General features: G+C 40.1%; 1 protein-coding gene across 12 annotated transcripts in view; it reads right to left on the bottom strand.

Annotated features, from left to right (window-relative positions):
- PLD5 (phospholipase D family member 5) overlaps positions 1 to 25,564 on the bottom strand; it is a 407,776-nt gene that overhangs the window by 118,567 nt on the left and 263,645 nt on the right. For 11 of the 12 annotated variants that reach the window (XM_072732872.1, XM_072732871.1, XM_072732876.1 and 8 more), the window contains one exon: positions 15,060 to 15,187. In XM_072732872.1, the coding sequence (XP_072588973.1) occupies positions 15,060 to 15,187 (128 nt within the window). Of the gene's footprint in view, positions 1 to 15,059; positions 15,188 to 18,115; positions 18,237 to 25,564 lie in introns of those variants that run through there. The other variant, XM_072732882.1, reaches the window with a different exon arrangement.

Raw genomic sequence — 25,564 nt, 5'->3', positions numbered from 1 at the left:
GTCTCCAAGCCTCCCATCCAGTTCTTTACAGCTCTCGCTCTCTCCTGCCTAAAAACTCTTTGAAGCTTTCCCAGAAAACTTTAAGCTGAGTCCACCCTTCTCTGCATGATACCCAAGGCCCCAAGACTCCTTTCACCTCCCTCTACTCAAGAAGGCATCATAACAGCCAAGTGGGCAACCACCTCCTCTCTGAACCATCTGTCTGCTCCCATCTCTGTGCAAAGGAAAACTTTTCTCCCTTTTCTTCCTGTCACTCCTCTCCACATACCCTTCAGGTTCAGCTCAAGTGTCACTTCCTCCAGGGAACCATCCCTGACCCCTCCCCCAGTCTGAGTTAATTACACACACATCAAATTGTATTATAAATATCTGCTCACTTGCTTACCTTTTTAATATAATGTGAGCTCCTGAAGGAAATTCATCTGGCTTCTGAATCTTCGTGATCTGAATCTGGCTTACTGAACCCCTAGCGCATTCAGTACAGCTTAGCACAAAGGAGATGCTACAGAAATCTCTGCTGAATGAATGAATGAGTGCATGAGTGAATGAATGGGAATGACATTAGTGTGCAGCAGGCAAAGCAAGTTTTAGAGATGTCTGCTGAAAGCTCTTGGCAGATCAAGATGATAAACATTTGACTTCTGAGAACAACATCAAGATCATTTTGTAAGAAGGCAGAGCATAATCCATAAATGCAGAAGTAAAAGGAGCAGTTCTCATCAGTGCCACGTGTTGACTATGTGAAAGGCTTTTGCAACTTCAAAGTCCTGACGCTCTTGGGGTGTTCCAGGGCCATGTGACTGCTGAGGTGGCTGTAGTTCGTTTGTTTGCCTGATATAAAACTAGCTTTTCAGAGTGAACACCTTAGCTCTTTAGGCTTGTGATTAACTTAGAAAAAAACAGTCTTCTTCCTAATTAAAGAAAGAGAGATGCTCGAGATCCATGCTCCCAAGATGCCAGTAGTCCCGTATGGTTATCAAGCATTTGAGATTTGGATAGGGCGAGCTGAGATGCGCTCTGAATGTAAAGTGCCCACTGGATTCTGAAGACTCATGACAAAACAGTAAAAATATCTCCTCATTAAATGTTTTATATTAATGACATGTTGAAATAATCCTAATTAGGGTATTTGAGATTATATAAAATATATTAACATCAAACTAACTCTTCTTTTTTTAGCAGAAAATTTTAAATTACATACATGGCTCTTATTAGTGGTTTGTAGTATAGATCTATTGGACAGCTCTGCTTTAGAGATCCAAATTGCCCAGAGGTGACAGCTGTCTGCTCTAGGAATGAAGCCTTCAGCTGTTTAGATGGACTGATCTCTACAATTTTTTTTTTAAAGATTTTATTTATTTATTCATGAGACACACACAGAGAGAGAGAGAGAGAGAGAGAGAGAGAGAGGGAGAGAGAGAGGCAGAGACACAGGCAGAGGGAGAAGCAGGCTCCATGCAGGGAGCCCAATATGGGACTCAATCCCAGGACTCCAGGATCACGCCCTGGGCTGAAGGCGGCGCTAAACCGCTGAGCCACCCGGGTTGCCCCAGATCTCTACAAAGTTTAAGGATACTTCTTGTGTCCTGAACAGGAAGCAATGAGCAGACAGTTTTCCCTCTTCTCATAGGGAAAATTGTAGTTATCCTGAAGAGTTAAGGGCCTCTGAAGCTGTCTGAAGGCATGTGCAGGACTCCAGGACGACGCCCTGGGCTGAAGGCGGTGCTAAACTGCTGAGCCACCCAGGTGTCCCTATATAGGGTCTTTCTGAATAGTTTTTGGTTCTTGCATTCCAGTTAGAGAAGGCTTTCAGATATTGCGTTTCTAGGTCTTTGGGATATTAATATAAATGTGGGATGTTGTCACTGACTTAGACAATTATTAGGTAAAAAAAAGAGCGTACCACAGGCAAAAGAGTGTTATAGAAAACAGAGGTTTGGATTCCAGTCCTATCTGATGCCAACTTATGGAATCATTCCAGGACATTTTTCAATTAGCCTCTTAGAAACAGCTTCCTGATCTATAAATAAAGTTTCTAAAGTCATCCTATGTATTTCACAGCATGGCTGTGAGGAATGAAGAAATCAAAGTTCATGGTAAATGTTTAAACAGTATAAAGGTCTTGGGACACCTGGGTGGCTCAGTCAGTTAAGTGTCTGATTCTTGATTTTGGCTCAGGTCATGATTTCAGGGTTGTGAGATCAAGTCCCATGTCAGGTTCTGCACTGGGGGTGGAGTCTGCTCGAGATTCTCTTTCTCCTACCCCTCCCCTCTTAAAAAAAAAAAAGGAAAAAAAAAGGATCAAACTCTTACTGAAAATTAGAAACCTATTAACATCTAAGTCTTTGTGTTTGGTTTATCTTAATCTTGCTTCATTGTGAAGCATGATTTCTCCCACAAGCCTCTGAGAATGACATTCAGACCCACCATTTCTAGTGGGTCCTGTACCCTAGGCAATTAATTCAAAAGTGTAAGAGTATTTTTAGGCTGTTTTTAAGGTCCAAATATGGCACATTCAACTGTGACTGTAACAACGTAGAAGCAGTTGTACAGTTTGTGGGTGGGGGTTAAGGCTATCATACGAGGGATGCAAGGCAACGGAGCTAATTTTCTACATGCAGTTTCCAGGGGGAATTAAACTTCAGGCAAGGTTTTTAAGAATATGACAGTTATATTTTGGTGAATTCAACAATAAAGGACTGGAGTGACAGCTAATTATAATAAAAGATGCTTGAGCTGTAATAGTTGAAGTATGCAGAATGATTTATGGGTATGAGTAGTATTATCGAAAGTCATTGTATCAAGATAATACATTCCAATTTTTTCCAATTAAAATATGAAAGCCACGAAGTAAAAAAAAATGGAACAATAAAATCCACCTAAATGAGTCTTTTTAAATATAGTTGTTAAAATAAATGCATTTCTTAGGTCTGACTAAGCCCTTAAAGAAACCCAGTGAAACATTTTTAATAAACTTTGGCTAAAGGAAACAAAATTTGTATGTATGTATTCAACACGCTTTGCCAGGTACAGTTTTACCTCAATATTAAAAACAGGACAAAAAAACATGGTTTAAAGTGGTATTTTTCTGCATTTAAGATTTACTGTCATAATAAATAGCATAGTTTCACCCATGAAGAGGGCAATGTCAGAAATATTACTGAATTGTCATGGGCCAACTTTTGGGGGAGGACATTGCTCTGTACCAAGTCCAACATGTAGACTGAGTATGTGGCCCAGCCCTTGGGGCACACATACCTAAGCTATGTGCCCAAAGTCAAGGGAGGAAGCAGAGGTGCTATGTATATAGTGAGCTGTGTGAAGTCATGATGATGACAATGATGATGTTAGCGCACACTTACTGGGCTCACAATGTGTCAGCTGTGATGAAGAAACCAGAACCACATTAACTCTTGTCGTCTCTCTCTCCCCCTCTCTCTCTTTTTTTAAAGATTTATTTATTTATTCAGGAGAGCCAGAAAGAGAGAGAGGCATAGGCAGAGGGAGAAGCAGGCTTCCTGCAGGGAGCCTGATGCAAACTCAATCCCGGACTGCAGGATCATGCCCTGAGCCAAAGGCAGACACTCAATCGCTGAGCCACCCAACTCTTGCCATCTCTTAACACATGGCTCAGTAATGCCACACCATTTTCAGCCTCCAGAACACTCCTTCCCACTGAATTCCGAAGAGGTTACTATTTAGCCTCTGCCCATGACAAGGAGCGTCCTCTCTCATGGGGCTGGTCTTGTCCATCACTGGAAAGCTCCAGTGTTAGCAGCTTCTTGCTCATACTGATATAGGCTCTTTCTCCCAGAATTCCTAGTCTTTGATTCTAGTTGTTACTTGAAGCGACTTTAAGCCTCATATGGTTATTGAACATGCTCTCATTTGTTAATTCATGCATCCATTGGATAAACAATTTTAAGCATCTAATATGTACCAGGCACTGAAGTAGGCACTGGGATTTCATGTATGAACCCCACAGTTGGGTGACTCCCATCCTGATCCTCAGAACTGGCTTCCAGACACCTTTCCAGGATTCTAAAAACTGTCTGGAGGGAGGCAGATGGCGGGAGTGGGAAATTAACAGGAGGGCTTTCTTCAGCCTGCAGAGACTGAGCATACAAATGGACAGTTGGACAGACCATGTACAAAACACAGATCTCTGACACATGATCTGCAGCAACCACCCAGAAAGCCAAACCAGAACTCCTAGCAATTAGCTCCAAAATGGCCAGGACTTGATTAATGACTCTCCAGGTGTCCACATTTTGCCCACTCTCAATTCAGAATCAACTGGAGGAAGCCAAATATGTATCCCTAACCAACCAATCGCACAGCATACCCCTTCTAGTTAGTCCTGCTACCACTCCTTCCAGTCAGGCACACCTGAAGCCTTCTCCTTCTTGCTCTCTGCCTGCCTTGAAGTCTCTACCAAATGCTTGTGGTAGCAGTTGATTCCGTCACTGTAGAGCTCTCTGAAGAAACAGCTTCTGCTTATTTTTGCTTGGGTAGCCTTCATTTATTTTCACACCCTTGTTCAATTTCCCCTTATTGGCACTGATCTGATTAACTAGCTAAAATCTCTTTAAGTCTGCTTTCTGAAAACCAAGGTTTTAGCTCTGTCTCCCAGATTTATGCTACATCTAAATCTGGCCAATTGACGGGACTCCTGGGCGGCTCAGATAGTTAAGCGTCTGCCTTTGGCTCAGGTCATTATCTCAGGGTCCTGGGATCTAGCTGCATGTCAGGCTCCCTGCTCAATGGGGGGACTGCTTTTCTCTCTGCCCCTACCCCTGCTTGTGCTCTGTCTGTCTCCCTCAAATGAATAAAAAGAAAATCTGGCCAATTGCTTCCTATGTATTTTGCCATTGGTAATAACACTTAGCAGCACAGGATATAGAATAAAAAGCCCCTCATACATGACCCTCGAGGAGCACTACCCACGTCACTGTACTGTTAACAAGGCCACACACTTTGGATATTTATGAAATTTTTGTCAAAGATCATAAATAAACACCAGTGCCTCTGGCTTTCCCTTGATCTTGATCTAGGTAGCTTATCAGGGAAGGAAAAGGGTTTCCTTGTCATGAGCTCCAAGGCTACAAGGTATAGAGCAGTAACCATGCTGTAGGTTCAGTGCTGGGTGCATCAGAATATCCCATTCCATCCCTAACAATTGTATGGGGTTAGTATTATTGGTTTAATTGTAGAGATACAGAAATCAAAGCTCAGGGAAACAAACAAACAAAAACTTGCCCAGGGTCATAAAATTATAAAAGGTAGAAAGAAAATTCAATGTTTGTCCTCACTCCAACCACTACGCTATACTGCTAAGCAAGGAACTTATAACAACCAACAGAAATAACAAGACCTGTTATTTATTTCTAAATCTAGATTTAGCCTGTTTTCAGAGGGGAAGTGCTCATATGACTATAAGCCAAAGGCCGCATGGGGAAGCTACTTTTGAAGTATTGTACTGAATTCTGGCCATCATATTTTAAGAGGGACTTTAACCAAATGGGACTATGTCTAGAAAAAAAAGTGGTTAGGATAAAGATCTTGAGCCATGTCACATAAGGAGCCATGATAGAGATCTCAGATTATCATGCCATTTAGAACATATTTACTCAGGGGAGCCTGGGTGGCACAGCTGGTTAAGCATCTGAGTCTTGGTTTCAGCTCAGGTCATGATCTTGAGGTCCTGAGACCAAGCCCTGCATGGAGCTCTGCCCTCAGTGTGAAGTCTGCTTGAGATTCTCTCTCCCTCTCCTTTTGCCCTTCCTGCTCATGCTCTCTTTCTCTCTCTCAAACAAATAAATAAATAAATCTTAAAAAAAAAAAAGAAAACATATTTATTTAGGAATTAGGGGCTGGAGGGACATATGAGGGAAAATTTTAGAAATAAATGTTTCATTTGGGAAAGCCCTGCTAAGCCCCATCTTAGCAAAGGCAAACAGAGGAGGGTAAATGATGCTTTTATTTCTTCACCTCATTGCACAAATTCAGACTATTTTATAATAGACAATAGGCTGCTTTGTAAGAATGTCTCCCAAGGGAGACTAGGGAAGAGATTTTCTACTTATGCCTTTTTGAATAATACCATCTGTCAAATCGGTACTTTAAAAATTATAGAAAATAAGCATGACTTTGTCATTGAAGTTGTGGTCTGCTAAAACATTTCCTTTGTAAGCATCTGGGCCTCCCACTCACTCATTTACTTCAGAATGTATCTGCACCTCAAATTGACCTTTATGAGCAGCCCAGATAATCTTCTAAATCAACACCAGAGGAATTAATCCTTCTTTTGCTTCCATTCCACGTTGCCTAAGGAATATTAATTATTCTCTGTTGCCTTTCCACTTGAGTTGCTTTCGCTTTGGTTCGTTTTTATTTTGTTTCTGACATCTAGTTACCTGCATTACCAATGCGCCACTTCTGTGGGAGCCAAACATGTCCTTAGAAACTCATAAATTCTGGGGAGGATGTAGGCTCAGCGCCAGCTCTGAATGGGAATGACAAGACGTGCTACAGAACAGAGAACTCCTCCTGCCCACTGGTGCGCCCACTGGGTCTTCAAACTCTGCTTCCACCCTCTGTCCTTTTAACTCAAAGAAAAGGGGACAGAAGCTGGAACCAAAGACAGTTTCAGAGCTCTTCCTCATTGTTAATGTCAGGCCACAACCTCAACCTTATGGAGACTTGAAAAAGAGTAATGGGCTTGGTGAGCAGGGATAGTGTGACTCTCGTCAATATCTTGCCAAATGGTTATTGTCAGGAAACTGTGGCTTGAGATGAGATCAATAGTTTTGAGGCAGTAAAGAACCATCACGATTCAGCTGCTCAAGATTTAGATAAAAAACATCAATATCAGCCAATCTCTTTCCTCTGTTTCCAAATGCCCACTGGACATCAGAACTGCCCCTTTCTCCTCATGTCCCCCATTTCTGTTGACAGGTTGGGCCTAGCTCCAGGTGCTGGAAACATGCCTGCTGTTCCTTCTGGCTCATTCCTTATGGCCTGTCAGTCACTATGACCCAGCTTTGCCAGGTCTCTTTGTTCCATTTCCTTCTAGCTCTCACAGTCACTGTCTGTTCTAGTCAGAGCCAGAGAATATCCTGTTGGTTCTGGTTCCAATATGTCCTGTTGTTTCTGTCTGGAAACAGGATATATACACACACACACACACACACACACACACACACACACACATATACACGCACACACATGTATATATATGCATACACACACATATATACATACATATATACACATATACACATACACACACACACACACACACACACACACATATATATATATATAGAGAGAGAGAGAGAGAGAGATTGATTTATTTTAAGGAACTGGCTTGTGATTGTAGGGGCTGGCAAATCTCAAATCCACAGGCCAAGCTGGCAGGCTGGGAACTCAGGCAGGGTATCTACATTGTCATCTTGGGACCAAATTTCTGCCTTCTGGAAACCTCAATCTTTGCTCTTAAGATCTGCAATTAGTTGGATGAGGCCCACCCTCAGTACAGGGAGTCATCTGTTTTACTCAAGTCTACTGATTTAAGTGTTAATCACACTGCAAAAGTATCTTGACAGCAACATCTGGACAGTTTGAGGAAACAACCGGAGATCAAGCCAATACAACTGACCTCACCATCGTTACCCAATCCTGTCACTTCTCTCTTTGATCTTGGCCACAGGCTCTCTGTCTCCCCCTCTCCTCACCCTTCCACCCCACGTCCTCTGTGGAGGTTTCTTCCAGTTCTGCAGGTCCTGGCCCTGACCGCGATCCTCATGTCTGCTGTAGTCTGCTGGACTCAATCCACACACCCTGTACTGTGCCCTCTCAGGCCCTCCTGGGCTTATCCATGTCTTTCCTAGCTTTATGTCCAATGGCTTTGCAACTGGCACATGCTGGTCCAGCGAGAGATTGAGTGCAGATCTTCTGACATGCCATGCTAGTTCCCAGCTCCATGTCTTTGCCCAGAATCCCTTTCAGTTAAGGTCAGATCAAATCCCAACATCTACCTGTGGTCTTCACTGTTCAGTCTATGGGGATTTTCTTTTTTCGGAGTCCCCAAAGTATTTGTTGCCAGCCCTCCACTTCGGCACCAGTGTTCATGGCATCTGGCGTGGAACCCAGAGGACCCCGACTCAGGACCCCATGCTTGGTGTAATTGCTCTGCTGTCACCATCTTGAGGTTCCTGCTAAATTACTATAAGAGGCCCCACATCTTCGTTTGGTACTGGGTCCCACAAATTATGCCGTTGCTTGGCAAATATCCTGGGTGGTCATGTTCACTTGAAGAATGCTTAAATATTTTGTTTTTCAAACTGGATTATAAACTTTGTAGGTTTTTGTCATTTTTTTTCAAACCCTCTACCATGATTAGTGCGGTTCTCTGTTGGAGTCAATGTGCAATAACTCCGTTGATTACCTTTCCCACATGTAAGCCCCACAGATTGCCAATTGTCCAGTTGTTCTGTTGCTAAGGAGACAGAACCCTACAATTACCAGCTCTGGAACGTTTCTTAAGGTAGCATGTGTGGTGAACAGAACATTTGCCTGAGACTCCTAAAGCCTGACAAAAGGGATGAGGGGTCTCCAGTAAGTGACTGGAACCTATCCTCCCCAACATAGCCCTTCACCTTAGTATTCCCATCTGTGAAGGGATTATCACCTTAGAACAGCATTTATGGAAATACAGAAACTTCAATGAATATTTGATCCATAAAATTAAGTGGCCAAACAGATTTAATGGATGTTCATCCTCTCCCACCATCTTAGAGATTCCCAGAGCATGTTAGCCTATCAATAGCTCTGAGGAGCCCCATAGTAAGGACACCTAATTAAATGAATCCCATAATTTTTCCCTCTCAGGGAGTATTAGAGTTCACCTCTCAGAGAATAGCATTTTCTAAGATACATCTTGGGAAACACTAGACTGATTTTTCTCTGAGCTAATTTCCAGTTCCAAGATTAATGGCTTCAGGGATTCTGGATTCCAGGGAGAGCCTGGGCCCGGTCTGCTCTCCCACCCAAGCTCCGGTGTAGGCCTGGGCACGCTGAGCTTCTGTGCCCACCACCCCTGTACGGGACACTGATGGTCTCATTACCACACGGTCACGGGGCTCCTGCATCCCACAGCAGCCTGAGTCAACATACTCCTTTTCAGAACAAAAGTGGACTAGAATTAAAATATATTATTAACAGTTCTATTCCTATTTGCTCTAATTATATTTGAAAATATTATTTAAAAATCTCCCCGCTGCAGAGTTGCCAGATTCTTGTAACCAATGAACCTATTGAATGCTGCTTTGAACTCCCAGCTAGTATTCATTTAAGAGAGTATGTTCAAAAAGTTACAAAAATAATCTTTTCTAAAGACGTGATTTTCATGTTTTCCTTCCCAGCTTCTCCCTCAACATCACACCTCTGGAGCCCTGTGGTTTGAAGGCTGCTGTGCCCTTTTCTTGCTACGTCACACACTGGTTAGTCTTTTGTTTGCTTTGTTAGTGCTGTATTTTGTGTTTCCTCCGTGGTGGTTTTAGGTGCTCTTGAGACTCACAAATCCAGACCCCCTGTGTGGAAAAGCCTGTGGTACTGTTCCCTTTCCTCCTACAGGATTCTCTGTGGTGGTGGATTGTAGGGGAGCACCCTGAACCGTCTGATGAGACAAATATAGAAGCACACATATTGACTCTCTAGTCTTTAAAATCCAACCCAGAGGTTGAGAGAGTTTGCAGAACTCTCTGCAAACTGGTACCAGTTTGGTACCAAGCAACAGTCAGTGTCCATCTGTGGCCATCATGTCGTCAGAGGTGTGCAATCAGAAAGAGGTGAGTAAAGGGTTTGCAGAACTCTCTGCAAACTGGTACCAGTTTGGTACCAAACAACAGTCAGTGTCCATCTGTGGCCATCATGTCGTCAGAGGTGTGCAATCAGAAAGAGGTGAGTAAAGGGTTTCTTGAGGGACAGTGTCGTAAGCTTTTCTTAAAGAAAAGAGCAAATGAGATGAAATCTACAGCTTTGCTTCATGAACAGCAAGATCACGAAAGAAAATGATTTTTCATAAGTGTGATTTATTTTTAAAAATTATTAGCGGTGAAACGAGAGTGAGGAATTTAGACAAAGATTGCCAGGATATGAATTCTCATTTTACTACCTCCTACTAGAAGGTGACCTTCGGTAAGGTCACTTGATTTGTGCCTCAGTTTTTGCCTTTCTAAAATGAAGCAATAGTAGTATTATTTACAATGAAGGGTTATTATGAAAATTAAGTAAATTCATATTCTTTCAATGCCCAGAAGAATGCCTAGTACAGAGAAAGCCCTCAATACACTGAAGCTTTTATTATTAGTACTGTTATTTCTCCCACTTACCATATATTGAAGGCAATAATGGGTAATAATTTGATTGCGCTAGAAAGCTTCATAAAATATAAACCTGATGAAATAGGTTGAATCTGACACTTGGAAAATGTATTATAATTCTTCATGTAATTGTCTGCCTCACACACAACTCTGCTCAAATGAAAATCTGCTCTAATGCATGGGTCCTGCTGAGCAGTGCTTTATGCCACACTGAGGCGGATCAAGAAAAATCCCACACAGTCAAGCACAGTTGAAAGGAAAACGAGTTCAAGGTAGGTGATTAAGTGTAATAGCGTGATCCCAAACACTATGGGGAAGGGTGGACAAGGTAGGAGCCAGTGCTCGTGTGTCAGTGTGAAGAGGAAGGGTGGGTGGAGTGTTGGGTGGAGAAGGAGAGGTGGGTGTTGAAAGAAAAGTTTTCAGTTCTATTAGCAGCTAACACACAGATGCAGGGGAGCTGATGGGATGCTAAATGCTCTTGCAGAAGAGTTTGAAACCCTGTCCTCTCCCCAGCTGTGTCTCCTCTCCACCCCCATCAAAGAATATAGTCTCTTCTAAGAAGAAAATGGGAAAAATTGTTAAGAAAAAAAACAATGGTATTTATTTTAATTTTTAAGAGTTCGGCTTAGCAGGAAATGGCAACTTGTGTTGATGCTCACCCGTGTCTCAAATTGCTAGGAATGAAATGAAAGATACAGCCTCTACCGACTGGACTGTTGATCTAAAGCACATGAGGCTCATCTCCAAATGCCTAGTTCCTACACAGGTTAGAGAGTGTTTTGCTGTTTTATAGGAGAGATGAGCAACAGAATAGGATCTGTTCTGTTTTTATTTTTTTAATGTTATCTTCATTTGGAAGATGGTGATCATAACCACCCGTAAGTTGTCAGGACAAACTTCATATGTCTCAGGGCACATATGAAGTTATTAGCACATTGCCTAGCACACACACACAGTAGGCTTTTGGAAAAAATGACACAAAGATTTCTTCCACTCACCTCTTCCCAATTCCCTGACCCTACTGGATTTTAACCCATTATTGAATTTACAACCAGCGGAAGAATGCAGATTTCCACTGAAGATATGTGCCCTGAAATCCCTGATGGCTTAAACATTTGCCACCAGTGTATACATTTTATTCCATACTGCAGCTTTTTTCCAGCCTACCCAGGGGCCTGTTTCCATGGATAGCTGATGAGTATGACCCTTCACCAGCCCTCTCCTTACAGGGATGTTTGGAATTGTTAAAAAAGAGGCAGCAGGCCCAAAAAGGAGTCACTTATGTTAAATCCCATGTTAGCAAACCGAGGCTTAATATCAAACCTAATTGCAGTTTCAACCACCCTGGAATGTAATGTTTAACCAATCAGCATGGAATTACCTGGCCCGAGCTAGTGAAATAATCTACTGGATAGATCTCTCCTGTTTCCCTTAGGAAGGCAACCTTGCCTACAACAATTCATTCTTTCTAATAATTACCTTTTCCGCCTCCTTTCCACCTTTAAAAACCTTTTCTTTTGTACAGCCTGGCAGAGTTCCTTTCTATTGCTAGGTGGGATGCTGCCCAATTCACGAATTGTTGAATAAAGCCAATTTGATCTTTGCATTTACTCAGTTGAATTTCGGTTACTTAAGAGAGAGCTGAGAACCTTTTCATGGCTTCCTTTCTGAATTTTTGGTGGATCATAAAATAAGTTTGTTTTTTAATCCTGTATTGCACTTCTTCCATACTTAAGCATCATGACACCCAGTTATGTTTTTAAAAGTAAACATCGTTGGTATATCTGAGCTGGTCTTTTGAAGGAAAGGAATCTCAGGAGTCTACTGTTATTCTTCCTCTCATTATGTGGCTTATGAGCTGAGAACAAAGCAGCCATGGGACGAGGTTGGATGGACAGATCTAGAGGCCCAGCTCACACAGTGGCATACAGGAGAGGTGGCAATTCTCCTTACTGAGAAGGGCATTAAATGACTCATAAAGAGTTGGTTGAACTTTATTTAGCAAAGGAACTTGACTAGTTGTGAAACAGAGAGGTGGGTCATGGCTCTTTCCCACTTTGCCCTCTGACTCGTGGTCAACTTTGGTCTTCTGTGTAGGTGAAGGGAAACTTGCTACCACTGCAGAATGTGTGAACAAACAGAGATCTGACATGGCTTCAAGTCTTCTCTTGAGTAACAGGAAATAACTTGCAGCCCATCCTTCATTTGCATTTACCATGTTTAAAGTGGGGACTATGTCACATTTCACAATGAAGATCCATGTCTAAATGACTACACAGATAAGGAATGAACATTTAAAAGATCGACCTACTTTTCTACAAAACAAACAGCATAAATCAGAGACAAAGGAGTAAATCTCAAGCAGGGAAGCCAATACATGAATATTGTATGTCCATCTGCTTAGGGAGATTATAGATAATTTGCTCGAAAATTTGAAGAAAAGTGGCATTAAATCTCAATAATTCAAACTTCATTCAAATGGAATTCACAGAACTTTAAACTCTGTCAATTTATATCACTTAATGACAAAGGAAATACAATTTGGTGGTAGGGAAATGCATCTTCTAAAAAAAAAAAAGGAAGAAAAGAAAGCAAATGATTCTCAAGTTAAAAACCATTTAGCAGAAGTTACATGTAATCAATATTGTTACAGAACCAATTTTATCTATTTATTTAAAAAGGCCCAGCTGAAAATTTCTAGGCAAAAGATGCTTACTGATTAGCAAAAGATAAACTCAGATATTTCCATAAATTAGGCTGTTTTTCTCTGAATACTCTGAATTAATGAGGCTTTAATACTCTTCTAGCCTTACTTCTTGTTTCTGAGGTAAGCCAAAATTGCTATAATCCATTTATCTATCTATCTATCTATCTATCTATCTATCTATCTATCTATCTATCTATCATCTATCATCTATTTATTTTAGAGACAGTATGTGCTTGCAAAACATGGTGGTAGAAGGGAGGTGCAGAGGGAGAGAGAGAATCTCAAGCGGTCTGTGGAGACTGAACGAGCTCAGTGAGGCGAGCCTGACATCATGATCCTGAGATCATGACTTAAACCGATATCAAGAGTCAGACGCTTAATTGACTGAGCTACCCAGGTGCCCCTAATCCATATTTTTTTATATCTATGTTTGAAGGGCCACCAGAAATGAGATGTACTAAATCAAAATTTATATTTTTCATATCAGAATTAATACCGAAAAAAAATTGTCTTAAAAATTTAATACTGAAATCTAATTCTGGATGCAGGTCTACTTATCTTTAAAACAGAGACAAGAATAGTTTTTTCCATCACAGGATCACTGTGAGGCTTAAATTACATAATCCACTTAAATGGCTTATAGCAGCACCTGGCATACAATATACAGTAGTTATTATTGTTGCAATTATTAATTGATACTATTATTTTGCTAAGAATTGTTTTTATATCAGTAGATAGCACCTTCAAATTCCTGAGAAAATATAAAATAAGCAATTGGATGGTGCCTTCATCCCAAAACTGATCGGGAAATATTTTTCCGTGGTCCCTTCTTGCTGCAGTGAGACTGTCTCCTTAAAAACAATAGTTGTTTGACCTTCGGGACTAGATGACTCTGACTAGCCTTTAAATACAAAACTAGGAAAAACCACCTTAGATTAGTGGTACTTTGACTCCACTCTATCTATTCCCTTGAAAGGGAAGTACTAGTATTTAATTTTAGTATTCAGTTTACCCATTGTGTATTTATTTTACGCTTGACACTCTTACTTGCCTCAACCATAAAAGAGAAAGAATACAGTTTGCATGCATGGAAGGTGGCATGTTAAGAAGAAAAATAGGACAACAGTGGAAATTGGAAGGCAAATGGTGAATTAGCTTGAAACCAACAGTACAAATATGTTACCCTCCATCAGAGTTATCCTATGGGATGGTGTCTTTCTTTACAAGTTATGGCCCTTCTGTCTGTCTGCACATCCATGCTTTCTTTCCCATAATAAATGCAGTATAATTCACTTGGTAATTTCAGTCATTTGAATATTTAAAGAGTGTAGAATGCGTGGTTAACTCTTCAGTCTTCCTACCATGCACCCAAGGATCAAGAACTTCCTGCCATCAGTTGACTAGTGGGAAGAAGCTGATTTGTAATGTTCTATGGATCACCTTGACACAAATAAATACCTGAAAATTAAAGACTGCTCGAGTGTATCTTAAGACACTTGAAGTGAATTATTTGCAAAGAGGAGGTAACACTTTCATGTGAAGATTTATTTAAGGAATAACCCCAATAATTACTGTTAGCAGAAGTTACATTTACATGTAACTTCCTAATACTACCTACAGTGAATTTATGTTTTCATAGATTCATAGATTTCATAGATTATGTGATCTCATGCTGAACATTTAGGCTTGGATAATATAAACTACACACCAACCTGCTCTATAGAATCTGGAGTAGCATCTGAATTACAAGAGCACCGAAACAATGGCAGCATTTGGCGAAGATGATTCTGTCAAAGAAAGGGTTCTCATTTTATATTAAATGGAAGTGAGCCTATCTAAACCACACAGTTAAAAAAAAATCAATGCTGTAGGTTTTATGTACCACAGACACAGTAGAGGGGTGCTTTATGGAGCTGGGAGCTTTGATGCTGATGGAACTCTGAGTTTATGTAATATGGAAAGATTACCTGTCCCAGTGATTGCCAGTCCAAGCCAGCACTGCCGATGTAAACATGTTGTTTGTCCACGATCCAGAAGGAAGACTGCAGCCGGCCCTTGTTGTATGCAGTCATGTTCATGTATGTCACCTCTGCTCCTGGGGGTTCAAGAACATCCTGGTCAGCCTGAGCATCAAGGCCCTGAACTTGCAACTAGACATCTACCACAACAATACTCATGGCTTGCAATGATGACAAGTGGCATTCAGGGCAGCCAGATATTTAAATTAGTTTGGTGCACAGAAGGCCCTCGAGGAGTGACTTTGTTCTCAAAGGAATACAGATGGAAAATAAGAACAAGAATTACATGGACACCTGTGCAGAGGAGGCTCTAGTAGTGACAAGAGCCAAGTCAGATGTGATCCAATCCCAGCTCCGTCATTTACCATCCAGATGGTGAGATTCGTGCACCAAGCTCTTTTAGTTTTGGAGTAATTTTCATACAAATTTGCAATCAAATGATTGTCCTGTTTCGTATTAAAGCTCTCCTTAGCAAGAAATTGGCTTTCTTATACTTTCTATATGATATTTTCAGCCTTGACCCTACAGTTACTTTTACTTCTTCATTTTCCCTCTTCATAACTTAATTTGGACTTGGCCTCCTCCTGGCCTGTCTTTTTCTAATGGTTCTTAATTTAAGAAATGATTATTCAAGCCTTACAAAAATCAATTGTCATGCTGTTACCTATTGCTACCTCAGGACTATGCATTCACAACTTCTCAAAGAGAGCATATAGTCCATTGAATGCAATTAAATATGTATTTGTTGTTTTTCTGAGTTGACAAAATGTTAGTTTCAGGTGTACAACTTAGTGATTCAACAAGTCTACACATTATGCTCTGCTCCCCACAAGCGCACCTACCAGCTGTCACTGTGTGACGCTATGACAACACCACTGACAGTTGTTCCCTAGGCTGTGCCTTTTATTCCCATGACTTATTTATTTCAGAACTGGAAGCCTGAATGCAATTAAACTTTAAATGCAATCGAATTTAAATAAAATCACCTTTTTTTTTTTTAAGAGAGGGAGAGAAGGGGGAAAGGGGCAGAGGGAGAGGGAAAGAGAGAATCTTAAGCAAGCTCCATGCCCACCGTGAAGCCTGACACAGGACTCAATCTTACCAAAATCAAGACCTGAGCCAAAATCAAGAGTCAGACACTTAACTGACTGAGCCACACAGGTGTCCCTTAAGTAAATTCTTCTAAATTTCTACTTCTTTAAAGAAACAGTCCTCCATGCATATTTTTAATGAAGTACACTATTTTGTTTTCAGATATTCAATATTAATGAAGAGGATGTATTCTGGTGGCCTACTTCATTGTCAGAATCTTCATTAGCAGAGGAAGATGTAACATCCCATGCATAAAGATATATTCCAGATTACTAGAAAGAAGAGTGGTGTATGCTATAAGCTTAACCTGTTACTCTTGGGAAAAGAAAGGTAAAGCATATACTTGGCCCTGCAGCAGGAGGATGGCAAGAGAGGCCATGGGGCTGGAATAGGACTAAGGGGAAGCAAGCCTACAGGCATAGTCTCATCCAAGGAATGGTTATAGGCCCCAGAGGAGGAGCAGTTGGGTAGAGCAGGGTCTGAATGTCCAAAGTGGGTAGTTGCCACAGCAATTATGAAGAGACCCACATGTGCACGGATGCTGCGGCATCCCCCGTATCCCCCAAAGACACAGCTGCCAGCACTTCTAAGTAGATGAAGAGCAGCATGTTTCTTCAGGGACATAGGAGTATCCCATGGCTTCAGTCACAAACTGGTTTAACACAGTAGAAACCGATTGTCTCTCAATTCTGGAGGTAGGAAGTACACCTGCAGTGGGGAACCTCTCCTTATCTCTTTCCAGCTTCTGGACAATCTCTGCTGTTCCCTGGCTGGCAGCTGCTTTGCTGCCACTTCCACCCCTGTTGTCACACTGAGTCTTTCCCTGTGTATTTCTGTTTTTTCCTATACTTATAAGGGCACTAGTCTTGCTGGATTAAGGGTCCTCTCCACTACCATGTGCCCTCATTTTAATCAATTATATCTCCCAAAACCCTGTTTCCAAATCAAGTCACATTCTGAGGTACTGGGGGTTAGGTCTTTAACATGTCTTTTCGGGGGGACACAGCTCAATCCAGTACAGAGATCAAGGCCACTTTGACTGGCCATGCCCTTCATGCCCACTAGGCTGAGCAGCACTGAAGGAAGCATCTTCTCATCTCTAGAAAAGAATGAAGGTGAGCTTGGTGTGTGTCTCGGATTCTACCTTCAACAGGTACCTCCAGGCAAGCCTTCACCTGCCTTCACATTCTGACTAGAAACAACTTTAATGTCTGTGACATTGTCTGGCTCTTACCTTTTGGCCTGGGACACTGTGCCTGAAATTTGACCCACAATCAGTTGCTACCTGGCATTGGATTGTTTTTTAGTTCTTAGATCCCTATCTGTTCTCATTCAGGTCTGTTGCAGCCCCGACTGTCCACTCAAGGGAACACTGAGCCGATCTGAGGGGGACCCACTGACCTCTTCATGCCACACCGCACAGCCACTGCCCTAAGAGCACTGCATTAATTTAACTTGGCAGGTTAGCCTAAAGAGTGTGATTGTGTAATGCTCTAGCCAGAGCCTCTACAGTTGGAACAGAAGCTTTCCTTCAGCAAATGTTTACTGACTATTTAATATACACCAGCTACTGTATTATGCGAAATTAAGAACATAAGACCTAAAGTGGCTGAGTCAAGTTCAGGTATACAAAGTGTAATATTTAAAATGACTGGGATTGTTGTGGCACCTGAGTGGCTTGGTCAGTTAAGTGTCTGACTCTTAGTTTTAGCTCAGGTCACGATCCCAGGGTTGTGAGATTGATCCCTGCATTCTGGCTCTGCACTGGGCATGGGTCCTGCTCAGGATTTTCTCTTTCTTTCTCCCACTGCCTCTGCCACAACTCTCCCTCTCAAAAAAAAAAAAAGAAAGAAAGAAAGAAAAAGAAAGATTACTATTTAGGATTGTTCAGACAGCAAGGGGGCATCGAGTACCTGAAAGGTCAGGAGAGAAGTTCCCATCTCAGGGAATTCCAAGTGAAGGCCGGCACAAAAGACATTAATGGCTTCACATTTCTGCCTGGGACCAGGGCCTCCTGTGCAAAGGCCTGGGGAACTGTGTGCAGAGATTAAGCGACATGTAGTAACAATCCTTACTGAACACCAAATGTGCCCAGCACTGACACAGTTGTGCTACAGCAATCCCACAGGAGATGTTGTATTTTCCCCCATTTCAACATACAACAAGATACTGGATGAGGTATCTATCATAAATAAACTAAAAATACTTGATTACGCAGCTGGAAAAATGTTTGCCTGCATATGGTTTGTGGAATATCACTTTCCCATTAAGATGATGATGATCTGTTTTTCTATCAATCTACCCTCCATCTATCTCTAAAAATATATGCTTCTATCTTAATTTATACCTAACAGATATATAGTCATACCCAACATGTTCCTGTTTATTACATGCATATTATTCAATGTTTAGCTTAAAATAATTTATTTTATGTGCATTTAAAATATCTTTGTTGGGGATCCCTGGGTGGCGCAGCAGTTTAGCGCCTGCCTTTGGCCCAGGGCGCGATCCTGGAGACCCGGGATCAAGTCCCACATCGGGATCCCGGTGCATGGAGCCTGCTTCTCCCTCTGCCTGTGTCTCTGCCTCTCTCTCTCTCTCTGTGTGACTATAATAAATAAATTTAAAAAAATTAAAATATCTTTGTTGATTGGTTACAAAGACTATCCTCATCCTACTATCTTTTTATGTATTAAAATATGATTAAAATCTAATGTTCTCTGACTATAAAACATAATTAATCACTAACATTTTTAATGCACAACTTAGTGCAGGAGTATTATGTGCACAAACTAGATTTGAGTTTATTTCCTAGTGTTATGCTAGAATTTTGAAGATTTATATATTTTAGAGAGAGAGAACACTCACATGTAAATAAGGAGAGGGGCAGAGGAAGAGAATCTTCAAGCAGAGTCCCCTCTGAGCACAGAGCCTGACATGGGGCTTGATTCTACAACCCATGAGATTATGACCTGACCCAAAGGTCTGACACTCAACTGACTAAGCCACCTGGCCTCCCCGATGTTAGCAAAGATGGTTACATACATTTTTATCTTTAAAAGCTGGTTTGACTCAAATAAATACATCTTTTAACAGCGTTGAAAATGTAATGACTTAAATGCCGGGACATGACAAATACCCACCATTTTCTTTGACATGGATGGAACTGGAGGGTATTATGCTGAGTGAAATAAGTCAATCAGAGAAGGACAAACATTATATGGTCTCATTCATTTGGTGAATATAAAAAATAGTGAAAGGGAATAAAGGGGAAAGGAGAAAGAATAAGTGGGAAATATCAGAAAGGGAGACAGAACATGAAAGACTCCTAACTCTGGGAAACGAACTAGGGGTGGTGGAAGGGGGAAGGGTAGGGGTGAGAGTGACTGGGTGATGAGCACTTAGGTGGGCACTTGACGGGATGAGCACTGGGTGTTATTCTATATGTTGGCAAATTGAACACCAATAAAAAATAAATTTATTAAAAAAATAATAAAAATAAAAGATTCTTAGGCTAAAAAAAAAGAAAAAGAAATGTAGTGACTTAAGTTTGATTAACCAATTTTTGTTTTCCTAGATTTGATTTTTAATAGGAAAAACTATTCCTTCAGCCTGTTCACAGCTCATGACCCACTGTGCAGAGGCCCCAGGATGCCAAAGAGATGCTCATCAAAGGAACCATGGCACACCAGGGCCACTGGCTAGCAACTGCAAGGTGGGGAGGGGGGCTTCTGAATCTCTGGAGACCGTTCCATTTCAGTCCAATCATCTGTTTGTTTAACTGATGGTTGATAGGAGTTATTAGCAATCCCAGTGTTTCTAGATGCCAAAAGTGATAAATCAAAAACATGTCCTTATTTTTATAGTTGCTTAGAAAATACTCTCATGATATGTAAAAGGTCCAATTAAGTCTTTAAGAAAGCTACAAGCATGCTACCATGGTGGTGGTGGTGGGTTGGGTCCTAACTGGTTGCACTGATCAAGCTGAAGTGGTATAGCCAGTCCCCGTGTTTTATATCCTTCATGGAAAAGTAAGACATTAAAAAATCAAGAAATCCCAAACTGTGAATTACAACTGCTTTAAGTTTCAACAGAGATGCTCTGCTGAAATTTAAGACAATACCCCTGCTTTCAGGGTGTTTGCGTCTTTACAATTTTACCAAAATTGTTACTCTTACCATATTAGCCAGAAAATATTGTTACTTTATTTTGTGCATAATTACAATGAACAAAATATGCCACTGAAATTTATTAATAGAGAAAATAAAAACAGTGGCTAAAATTTATTAATTAAAATTATTTAAAGTAAAAAATATAATATCACAATGAATTGGAAATTAATGTTACTACTTTGGAGAATCAAGTTGACTGCATAAGCATACATTTAAAAAATGTGTGTATTCTCAAAAGCCTTCCTCTAAGAAGACTGGACAGCATTAAATTTGCTTATCATAGATGTGTCCCATATCCCATTTAGTGGAATGGATAACCATCTCACCTATAGCATTGCTTTTTTTCAGAGACCCTAATTTGCTCTATCATCAGAGTACCTTATTGTGTGATGCAGCTGTGGATGACAAAGCCATTTCTACCTTCCTACACTGCAGACCCGTGGGGACCATCCTTCCAACTTTCCCTATTACATGATTTTGAGGACACGACTATGTTTGTAATTCTCTTTCACTATCATCAACCTAAAAATCTGTATATTCAAATTTTGATCAGAAATAATTTCACAAAGTTTCCTGGGTGGCTCAGTAAGTGAAGTGACTGATTTGATTTTGGCTCATGTCATGATCTCAGGGTCGTGAGATTGAAATCAGGTCAGATTTAAGATTCTCTCTCTCCCTTTCCTCCTGCCAGCCCCCACTACTCGCATGTTCTTGCTCCCTCCCTCTCTAAAAAAAAAAAAATTCACGAATAAAATTAGACATTTCTTGAACAGTAGTTAATTCATCATCTCATTCCAATCTAAAATTGCTGAAGAATTATTTATCATTTCGATTTGGAAGCTCCAGGGATGTGTTCTCTCTAGATTAATATAAAACGGGTGTTCTCAAAATAGAATGTTAGGGCTTCTGGAGAGGTTTAGCCTTGGAATGTTCACATATGCTTACACATAACGAAGATGACTCTAAGGGAAAATGAGCAACTTTAGAGGACATCTGGTTGATAAATTTAATTTTTAATTTTACTATGGATAAGAGTTAAATTCTACCTATGCTTAGATTTAGATAGCACAGATGTATTTCCCATATATCTAGCAGCTCTCTTTTGGTCTTTCTCATGGAAGGGAAACAAAATCTTCACAGGATATTTTTGTTAGTGTTAGATGTAGATGAGATGTGCATCATTTCTTTCCAGGCAATATCCTCTTCTTAGAGTGCCAGATGCACCCACATGATGCAGAATAAGATGGTCAAGGTACCATGTAAGACTATTTAGTCTCTATTTGACCACAGTTAATGAGACTAAGTGTAGACACCTGACCTATGCTGAGCCAATATGATATTCTCAATATATTTTTTAAGATTTATTTATTATATTTATTTATTTTTAAGATTTTATTTATTTATTCATGAGAGACACACAGAGAGAGAGGCACAGACACAGGCAGAGGGAGAAGCAGGCTCCCTGCAGGGAGCCCTATATGGGACTAGATCCAGAGACTCCAGGATCACACCCTGGGCTGAAGGCGGCACTAACTTGCTAAGCCACCTGGGCTGTCTGATATTCTCAATATTGAGTCACAAAGTAAGTTAGTGAAAAGAAGCTGTGCTGGAGAGACACACAGATGGAGGTTGCCATGACTGTCCAAGTCCACATGAATGAAGAGAAGAGAAGCTTTAGGGAAAGAGCAAGAGATACTGAAGGAGAGGATTGAAAAGACAACATCCCTCCAAGAAAGGAGAATGAAAATGAGCCAGTGAGGGAGGATAGTATGTGGTAGTCCCATCCCCCAACAAAGCATCACTTCTTACCCTGAGCTCCTCTCAATACTTAGAATAAATTCCTTCTTATTTAAACTGGTTTTTAGAAGCATTCTGTTTTTCTACTAACTTATTCTTATGATATTAATCAGATGAGATTGTACTTTATTTTGTGCACACATAACTCTGGAAGTCTTGTGGGCTTTATATGTATATTTTTAATATTTGACTAAAATATTCTGCTCTGGCCTAAAAACTATGTAATTTTTAGCAAGAGCCGGTTGCCCAAATTGCAAGATTAAATGTTTCAAGTTTTGAAGATTTAAAATAAACATCCTGTCAAAATACTCATCATAATGACACAATAGGAAGTATGCTAGTACAGCATGGTTATAAGTAAAAAATAAAGTTCCAAATTCTTTATGAATCATCACGATGAAGATCAAACAGAAACTCTATCTTCAGGTTTCTTTCCAGAAAGTCACCTGCTGCAAGATTATCGTCAGCTTTAGGACATTTTATGATATAACATTTAAATATTCAAGAGAATATATGGAACTTATAATAATGAAGCACCATATACAAATGGACACCTGTGAACCTTCCACCTTATATTACTAAAAATCAGAACATCACCACTCTGATTAAAGCAGTACTTCTCAATCAGTGGTGATTCTCTTTCCCTGCCCCCAAGAACATGCAGCAATATCTGGAGGTGTTTTTGGTTGTCAAAATTAGCAAGTCAAGTGCTATTAGCATCTAGTGGGTAGAGTTCAGGGATGCTGAACATACTGAAATACACAATCCCCCACAACAGAGACCTATCCTGCCCAAAACGTCAACAGCCGCAAGGGTGAGAAATCCTGCCTTAACATCTGTGTGTTTATGTTTGATCCCCCATCCCTGCCACTTTCCTCTGATGCAACAACTCTTCTGAAACTAGTGTTTACCACTGTCTTATTCTTAAATATTTTATCATATGTGTACCTATCCTTAATAGCATTATAAAAATGAGTCTATCACCAGCTTTTGAACAGATTATTAATGAACCCCAAGTGTATATCAAGAGGAAATGCATTAATATCAATAATTATAGATTTCTGGAAAGGTTTTCAGATGTATCCTGAAAGCAAAATTTGTAGCAGAAATTTGTCTTATCGATCAAGCACTTCTTCTGAATATATTTCTTTGTGTGAGCAGTGAAAAAGGTCATAGCCCATTTTGGGGAGCTTTAATAAAGCCAGCACAGTTTTACCAGTTTAATGAGTAACATTTTGGAATCCATTGAGCTTAAAGGCTAAAGGGAACACCAAAGGGTAAAAGTCAGCTGTTATGACATATGTTCTGCTTTCAGATGATTCAGTGAGTGATGTTCACAAAAACTGTAAGATAATCAGTTACATGTTCTGCTCATAAAAAAAGTGAATCTTCAGGGCATGTTTCATTTTTATTTTTAACGTCTCTATTCAAATATTGTCAAAACCATGTTGTGGAATTTTTCATAGGTTGCCTTTGATACTTTGCTTTTAGTCCACAGGTTCAGACTCAACAGGGGAGCTTCTATGTGTTGTCTCTTCCCTCCCTATATTTTTTCTAAGGTTAGAATATTCTGCTTCTAAGGAAATTCTGTGCTTTGACTATTGCCTCATAGTTTAACAAGCAAGCTATCTATAGGAATGGCTGATTTAAGGAACCATCAAGCTTAAAATTAAAAATTATGCTTAAAATAAAACTTGCTTAAGTTATACTTCCTTGATTACCCATAATAAAGAAAAATCCCACACTCAAAACAGATAAGCAAAAACATGATCTACAATGGCTCATCACTTATCCTAAAACATGGTAAGTTCTGGAGGTTGATATCCAGAGCAAATTCTTTGGCTTCCTCTCTCTAATACCTCTCTGCTGAGTTCAAATGACTATTTACATGGACACAACATGGAGAGCAGGGAATGAAGACTGCTTGTAAGGCTTCTGTTTTGGTGAGGGTGCTCATTGGAGGTCTGTCAGAGCCCAGTGTTGTTACAGTTCTGAGTGGATGGTGATCTGGTAGCTTTGGAGGAAGTTTGCTTTCTTGGCAAAGCCCGAATCACTCTATTTACCTTATCTTACTGCTCTAGTAGTGACAGAGGATCCAGAGCGTAATCTGTCAGGCTTTGGAGGTGACAGGCCTGCTTATGTTGAACACGGCATTTCATCTAGCACAAGTTGACAGCTAAGAGAAAGCATGTCAAGTATAAAAAGCATATGGCTATTGTTGAGGCCGATTAAAGGAAGAAACAGGGATTCTTAAGGACATTTGAGAGAGATTTCAAAAGAATAATTTAAGAACAAAGAAATGTTCTTAGAAATTAAAAAGATCCAAAATACTAATTTCATGAAGGCAATATACTAAGGGACTGGCAAAGCTGAAAACTGAAACAGTGATCTACAAGTTCAAATGCAGTAGCTTACAACATAAAATGAACCTAAAGAAATGGAAGTAAAAATTGGAAGTACATTGACATAGCTTAGGAAACTCATTTCTGTAATACAAACATTTTGATCATTTTTTATTTTGTATTTTTCTGTATTACTTTGATCAATAAATAAATGAAACAATCATTGAAAATTTGATGCATGAAGGATCTATTGTGGGAGCTAATATCTTAGTCTCAAAGGGAGGAAAAAGGATGTCTCAAAATAGAAATAAAGTATGATAAATGTGAGCAGGAAAAAGTATGAAGTTAAAAGATTTTCCTAAGATACTCAAAATCCAATTATGAGAGTTCCAGAGAAAACCAAAATCAGACAGGAAGAAGTTATACATTAGATTATGAAGCAAAATTTCCAAGCACCTAAGAGCACACATTTTATTTTATTTATTTTCAAAGGGTATACATTTCTAAATGATGAAAGTCTATCAGTCCCTGGGCAAGAAATAAAAAAAGACCCAAACAAATATGAAAAGTTTTCAGAACACTAGAAAACACAATATCCTTAAAGCTTTCAGAGAAGGCAAACTTATAGAAATGATAATATACAGAAATTACTAACTATGATTTATACCAGATATTTTAACAGTAATGACAAAGGCTAGGAAGTAGTCTCAGAGTAAACACATTTGTATATCTAACAAAGACTGGAGAATGGCCTCCACCATAATGAAGAAAGAAAAAAGAAAAATAAATGTAGAAGATCCTGCATAAGACAGAAGCAAACCAAATTCCCAACAGGATGGTGAGGACATGTCCCTGTGTAATAGACCCAGAGTGCTTGGGGAACACTCCCCAGGATGGAGCTCAAGGGAGGGATCCACAAAGAGTATCTCCAGGAAACAGTAAATAGGATGTACAGTATACTTGATGTGTCAGATTGTGGTAAGGGTATGTGTTAGTGTTTTGAGATGATTTAATACAAGTTTGCATAGGATTATGAACAAAAACGAAAAAA

The sequence above is a fragment of the Vulpes vulpes genome, chromosome 13 (genome assembly GCF_048418805.1).
Source record: "Vulpes vulpes isolate BD-2025 chromosome 13, VulVul3, whole genome shotgun sequence".
NCBI lineage: Eukaryota > Metazoa > Chordata > Mammalia > Carnivora > Canidae > Vulpes > Vulpes vulpes.
The sequence above is the reverse complement of the archived record's forward strand: the minus strand, read 5'-3'. Positions and strand labels throughout refer to the sequence as shown.